Source organism: Lactuca sativa, chromosome 4 (assembly GCF_002870075.4).
Source record: "Lactuca sativa cultivar Salinas chromosome 4, Lsat_Salinas_v11, whole genome shotgun sequence".
In the NCBI taxonomy this organism is placed as follows: Eukaryota; Viridiplantae; Streptophyta; class Magnoliopsida; order Asterales; family Asteraceae; genus Lactuca; species Lactuca sativa.
The window spans coordinates 96657753-96664815 of record NC_056626.2 but is presented as its reverse complement, the minus strand read 5'-3'; the positions used below and the strand labels follow the sequence as shown (position 1 = coordinate 96664815).

Genomic DNA, 7063 nt, shown 5'->3' with positions numbered 1-7063 from the left:
ATATATATATATATATATATATATATATTGTGTGCATGTAGGATTGATTATTAACTAATTATTTTAGTTATTTTAAGAAAGTAATTAATGCATATTAAATGCTGAAAATTTAATTAATATTCATTATATTTTCAACATTTAATATGCATTAACTATTTTCTTAAAACAACTAAAATGATTTGTTCACAATCAATACTACATGCACACAATAGATAGTTAGAACATAATAATCTAACACTATATATATATATATATATATATATATATATATATATATATATATATATATATATATATATATATATATATATATATGAAAGCTTTATTTTGTTACATATCTTCTTTTCCTTCATTTTGCACATGACTCTTTTTTTTGTTTCTTTTTCATTTTCTTATATATATATATATATATATATATATATATATATATATATATATATATATATATATATATATATATATATATATATATAGTGTAAATTAGGATTCCTGCTTTAGTATACTTTTGGTTGTTAGATGACCTAAAATAGCCAATTTGAATAGTAAATTTATTATATAATAAATGTGAGTTAAAGTTAAAAAAATTACTAACAATCCACTCCAGATTTCAGGTGTTTTTGTTACCACTAGACATACAAAGATCCATGTATAGGCATATGATGTAGACAATAAATGACTATAGACTTTGGGCAAAAAACAATACGATGATACCAAATTAATAAAAAGTAGAGAATCGTTAGTTAGGATTAAAGATCCGGAGACTAGAAACCAAATACGGTCTTGAGACTAAAAACCAAATACTACAAAACACAATTACAATAAGAAAAAAAAACCGCTGATAAATCCCTAAATTAAGCAAAAGAAAATATCCGGAAGTTTTAATTATGACAAGGTCTTAGTTTACGCTTTCATCTTTCAAGATAGGCAAAGTCAATACCCGAACCCATAACCCTTGAAGGATGTTGATCACACCATGCTTTCTTGTATCCGTTACTTCAGATTCAGATTGACAGAATCACCACACTTCATTGGGTCGTTTTTAGGTGCGTTCTTGACTTCTTCCATTTTGTTCAAAAGATGAAAGAGTGAACACTGCCTGTCTACATCTTCATCTCCACTTCCCTTAAACACTCTCTGCAATGCCCACAATCAACGCTCATTAGAATTAAAAACAAAGGAATAATTAAGTAATAACCTTCAACCGAAGAAAGATGACTACTGTACCTTTAAAAAAAACCCCATGAATGTCTTCATGGAGAAGCTACTGCAGCTTTGATCCTTTCGACTGTGCATTTGATAAGACTATTAACTGTTGCCACCGATCCAAGTGATAATGTCGCTGTAGGAACCGAATCTACCAAAATCTGAAATGCCACCGTTAGTAACGATCCACCAGTACCTAACTCAGGAATTCCTCCTTGATCTTGTCCAGGTCCATCAGGAAGTATAGCAAAACCCGATGGTAACAAAGCTACGTAATCTGGATCACCCCCACTTAACACCACATTCATGGCTACAATATCTACTGGAGCATATATAACATAAGATCCAGTAGAATCACTTGAACTCTCTTGTAATATGAGCATGTTGCTTTGGCTTGAATTTGCACTCTATAATATTCACAAGTCAAATGTCAATGAACTGGTTAGAATGTTAGATAACTACACATATAGTTTTCTAGACCTACGTTCATGATGAAGATGAAACTTACATTAACACGAAGAAGGGAAACAGAGTTTCCTGGATCACGACCATTTGCAATGTGTGCCATTTCTTGAACTAATCCACCATTCGAAAGAATGTCCCACTGGTTATAACAAAGATCATAGATTAATTAACGATTTAACTCCATGCTATGAAGATTAAAATCATAAAAGTCTCTAAATTTGTCTTCAATAGTTACCTCGCTCCTAGAGTTCTCATCCCTTAGAAAATCAAAAACCCGTTTTGGTTGAACGGGTATCCAGAAGGAAGTTGCAGCACTTAGCACAATACCTGGAGGTCTACCCGGGTCGTCCATACTTTTCCGGGTCATAACCCGGACATCATCAGCCCCACTACCTGACAGAGTTGTCCATGTGTGTGCAGTTGAAGCTCCAACACCGCTGCAAAAGCTCAAAACCATTCTCTCAGCCAGCTTCAGCATGCTCTTTCTCCCTTCTGGAGTGGTTATCACTGTCGAATGAAATAAACAAATGATTGAAGATTGAAGAATCACATATTTTGTGACACCAAATCATCTGAATTTTGTTAAGAAAAGAACCAAAATTATTAATTTATAGATTAGTGCTAACCTCCCACATCTCCTGCAGGAATGTTGTTAGCCATTGCGCTAGCAAGACGCTCACATTGCCTATCCAAAGTTGCTACCCATCGTTTTGCACCAAATGCAAGGCCGGAGTTAACAAGTAACCTATAGATACTGTGAACAGCTCTGTCATCGACTTCAACATGTTCCACCCAAGTGACCTACAAATCAAAAACCAAATATGTGTTGATAACTCCATTGGGAAGTTCTTGATAACTTTGATTTCGTAGTGAGCTTTTTCTTTTACTAAATCTTTCGAATCTTTAAATATTGTGTAGAAATTGTACGTACCTTTGAGTACCCATTGGGAAGTTCTTGAATCAAGCAACCAGAAGGCCTTCTTCTACATCTTGAAATTGATGAAGTCCGCAAGTTGTCTAAAGATACATCGACTACAGCCCAAGTACCATCGGCGTGTTGTTTGCAGTATCTTACAAAGTAGTTTTCTCGGGTTGGAACAAGTGGTGAAGGAACCTGATACTCCGCTGTCATCTGATAAATTAAACATAGAGACATTATAATAATATATACAAATATAAGTAAGTAGATTTAATTAGGGCATAGAATGTATTTTCCTATGATTTTTTGTTGTGCATATAAATGTAATGTGACTAAGTCGTACACTATGTAAATGTAATAATGAATTATTTAGCAAATGCTTATTAAATTAAAAGAAAATGCCATAAAAACCACTCTAGTTTTTTTTTTTTTTTTTTTTTTTCCTTTAGTTTAACCACAAAAAGATATTAATTTTTTTAGCAATGTGAGTTTATTTTTGTTTGTTTCAATGATAACCAATTTGTAAAATTTTGAATTTTATAAAAACCACTATTAGTTGGAAAATTTTAGAGTTATCTTTCAAATATATAAAACTTTCTTTTCGATTTAATTTTAAAAAATAACCATTTTCAACCTTAAAAATACTTTTCCGTTTTTTTTTTGCAACGATTAATGGAATAAAACTTACTGTTTCATTCTTTAAAAAAAAAAAAAAAAAAAAACACTCAGCGTGTAAACTAGATATAAATTCTTTATGTGGTTAAACACTAAATTAATTAATAAATAAATCCAAACAGGGTCATATTCATGAAATTTGGCCTTCAATTAAATCCAAATAAGATTATAATAAAACAAATATTTTATATTTAAAAAAAAAACTGCAATATAATTAAAATAGTGAAACTAAAAAATATTTGCTTCGTATATATAGTAATTCATATACAGATAATAAATAAATAACGTTATATTGCACTTTTTTGCTTACCAATAAGGAAAATTACCCTTTAGGTAAGATAAAAAATTAACAAAATACAAGACATCATTTCACTTTTAAATGGTATATATATACTCCATTACCAAATAAACAAAGTTTTAATTCCAATTAAATGAACCATTAATAAATTTTTATGATTTTAAACCAAACTTGCTTACCACTTGGAGAGCTCCATTGTAATTGCCAGCAACTCCAGTTGACAGCACTTCCAGGGTCATTGCTCTTGAAACGATGCCAGAAAAAACATTCGACCACTGATTCTGAAAAAAAAAAAAAAAAAAAAAAACATTGTGCAAGACAAAGAGTGAGATCATAATCAATTAATATTTTAACTTAAAAAATATTTATTTTCATCAAATTAGAGTTGTACGTACCACATCCATTAGAATTTCAACAAGAGTGATATGATTCATGATGACAACCGCAGATTCCCTTGAAGCCTCGGACTTCAATCCCAATGGTTTCGGACCAATCCCTCGGGGAAATGTCCTCAAGTACTCGTCTTCACTCAAAGTCTCGGATGAGTTATCCGAGCTTGGAACCCACAATGGTTCACCAGCATGAGCCATTCTTATTAGCTCCTCCATCGCTGCAACTGCTAATTCGATTATGATTGGTTTGTCAGCTTCAGTTGGGCCTGAAACTGACCGAAGAAGGTCATTCGCACCAAACATATCTCCAACCATAGTCTGTTGTGGGCTAAAGCTAGACACCCCAAGGTCAAGTGAGCGAGTTGAACCATGAGGCGACATATTTGGGTAACTCAACATTGGTTTTCCAACATATTTTGCAGCTATTCCCGATATCCTATCAATCTTTAGGGAAAAAAAAAACCAAATTAGTTGAATACTCAAAGCTATCTTTGAATTAACTATATCTTGATACAAACAACAAAAATATATTTATCTTGTAGGGTGTGAAAATTTCATATACCTCTTCACGTAGCCGAGCATTTTCTATCCTCAAATGTTGTTCGTCAAAAGACATCTCTCCGATAGCAGCAGGACCTCCACAGTTTGGACAAGTAGCATTCGCAAGGGCTTCTTTGTAACGTATGTTTTCAGATCGTAGCTTTTCATTTTCATTCCTCAACTGTGTGTTCTCATGTCGTTCGTGTTGAGCCTAAATCAAGAAGAAATTAACAACTTTGGTATCAAGCTAAGTTTAGTATGTTAGAAAAGTTGCATAAATTAACTGGAAGCTTGATATTTCCTGATTACTATATGCTATATTTTGGTAAAAATAGCTGTAAAATGTAATTTAGTGATCACCTTCATTTGAGTGCGTTTATTTTGGAACCAAAACTTGACTTGCAAAGGCTCCAAGGTTAATCTTCTGCCAAGTTCCTTTCTTTGCTTATCATCTGGATGTGGGCATTCTTTGAAAAACCTACACAAAAGTGTGAAGAAATCAATCAATTCCAACTTCAAATTGTAAAACACCTAGGAAGGTGTTCCTGTATATGTTCTACTACACCAAATCTTGATTTACCAATATAAAAATAATAATAATAATAATAATAATAATAATAATAATAATAATAATAATAATAATAATAATAATAAGAAGAAGAAGAAGAAGAAGAAGAAGAATATATCTGTTAGGGTTAATTAGCAAAGAACATACGATTCCATTTCTTGGATTTGATGTTGAGTGTGACGATGGTAACGTTTCTTTTTGTTGGGTCGTTGATTAGGATCTTGTTCATCGCCGGAGTGAGCTTCCATGATATCAGTGCCCGATTTACTCTCATAATCATCATCTCTTAACATGTCGAGTTCATTTTCTTGGGCTTTATGACTCATATCAAGAATATGATGATGACTCTCAAACATGTTCGGTTGAAACATCTTTCTATTCACCTCTTTCTAAGGGGTTTTACTTGAAGTATCGTATACAAATCTACAAACAGCAAACTACAAGTTACGAAATGGTCATATCAGATATTAATATTTTATAAAGAAATTCAAGGAAAAAAAAAACGGTGAGATCAAGAGAACATAAGAAATGGAATTAGACCATGGGAATTTGCATAAACCAAGGGACTCGAATGAATTTATCCGGGGTTCACAGATCTATGGTTTTCTGTGAGAAAAAAGTCAACTTCAAAAGCAAGAAAAGTTGAATACCATTCTCTCTCTCTCTCTAAAATACTTCTTAATTTATCGAAAAGGATTATGGTTGAAAATAACAGAAAGAATTAAAGAAGTTATGTCAACTAAGCTCATCAGCAGATCTCCAAATTACTTCACTGTTCGTTTTACAAATTAAATAAATAAAAAAAGTTACTATGAGGCTATGAGCAACAATTTAATGGATGAAACCAAGATTGTGTGAAGAAGATGAAGAAAAAGAAGAAAGAAAATAAACTGAAATTTGTCACAGGACACAAACCTTATCACGGAGAGAAGTTTAAAACACAATCAAAACCGAACCATTGTTATTGATCGTTCTTAACAATACAGAAAAAATAATATAGACATGATCCGACAAAAAAATATATGTTTCTGAACATTCACAAACCCTAGCCAAAAAATTCTCTCTCTAGAAAGAGAGTTTCTTTTGGTTTTAGGTTATCTTTTTGGTAAATCAACTGAGTGAATGACTTAATATGAAGAGTAAAAAAGGACTAGAATTGACGAATACAAACAGTTTTTGGACTTTTTAGCAAATAAAGACAATGTCAAAGCTCCAATCCATCTTTCTTCCTTTTACGTATTCCATTCAAAGATCCAATTAGAGAAAATCTAGCCCAAAAAACCTTCATTTCACACACTGGTATCTCCATAACATCAAACGTTAAGTAACGGAAAAAGTGAGAGAAAAAAGGAAGTATTTGTGTGCGGAATCGAAAAGACAACAATAACATCAGCAAGTCAAGAAAGGTGGTATATATATTTATACGCAACAAACTTACTGGCTTTTTTATCTTGCTTTTGTAGAGTACTCCAGTGTAAAAGAGTGTAAAGGGTCAACGGAAAACCACTTTTGACAGGGTAAAAGAGTGGTTTTCAGACGAGGGTTTGATTGATGATATACCTTTCTCGTGAATAGAATTTAAGGAGAGAGAGAGAGAGAGAGAGAGAGAGAGAGAGAGAGAGAGAGAGAGAGAGAGAGAGACCGATGAGAAAAAAGAGGAGATTATGAAGCGAGGGAGAGAGAGAGAGAGGAAAGGAATAGGTGGGAGAATTGAAGAAGTTGCAACCAGAGAAAGAGGAGTTAATGCCGAGCGTATTGAGAGGATGCAATAGCATTTATGGACGATTCAAGTTTTTATTGCTTTCTATAGAGAGAGAGAGAGACTGAGAGAGATAAAGAGTTTAATGCGATCTTTATGTTCAAACTCTCCATCACACACACACAATAGCTCTGTATAAATTTGTATGTATGCCTGTATGGTGAAATATGAAATTATAGATTTTACGATTTTATGTTTAACTCCAACAAATTTCAATTCCGTGTGTATTGAAGTTAATTCTCAA

The 7063-nt window shown here is 32.5% G+C and overlaps 1 protein-coding gene across 4 annotated transcripts; it reads right to left on the bottom strand.

The window, feature by feature from the left end:
- Nucleotides 1-684: 684 nt before the first annotated feature.
- LOC111919961 (homeobox-leucine zipper protein MERISTEM L1) lies at nucleotides 685-6837 on the bottom strand. 4 transcript variants are annotated; one of them, XM_023915527.3, is made up of 12 exons: nucleotides 6499-6837; nucleotides 5208-5497; nucleotides 4853-4970; nucleotides 4515-4703; nucleotides 3956-4396; nucleotides 3740-3841; nucleotides 2600-2800; nucleotides 2295-2469; nucleotides 1904-2175; nucleotides 1712-1807; nucleotides 1225-1610; nucleotides 685-1134 (listed from the first exon to the last, which is right to left on the bottom strand). In XM_023915527.3, exons 2-11 carry the CDS (start codon nucleotides 5429-5431, stop codon nucleotides 1251-1253), a joined length of 2178 nt encoding a protein of 725 aa, XP_023771295.1. In that variant the 5' UTR covers nucleotides 5432-5497; nucleotides 6499-6837; the 3' UTR covers nucleotides 685-1134; nucleotides 1225-1250. The 4 variants fall into 4 exon arrangements, with proteins under 4 accessions (XP_023771295.1, XP_023771293.1, XP_023771301.1 ...); XM_023915525.3 differs by having other exon boundaries at nucleotides 5208-5483; nucleotides 6499-6836; XM_023915533.3 differs by lacking the exon at nucleotides 6499-6837 and adding an exon at nucleotides 5976-6211 and having other exon boundaries at nucleotides 5208-5483.
- Between the last annotated feature and the right edge of the window lie 226 nt (nucleotides 6838-7063).

Bases quoted from the DNA above. Each gene is read 5' to 3' on its own strand.
- LOC111919961 (XM_023915527.3), bottom strand. From the start codon at position 5,431: ATGTTTCAACCGAACATGTTTGAGAGTCATCATCATATTCTTGATATG. The intron at 4,397-4,514 runs GTATATGAAATT...TTTTCCCTAAAG, and splicing joins ATGCTCGGCTACGTGAAGAG to ATTGATAGGATATCGGGAAT. The intron at 1,611-1,711 runs GTAAGTTTCATC...TGAATATTATAG, and splicing joins TTTCCCTTCTTCGTGTTAAT to AGTGCAAATTCAAGCCAAAG.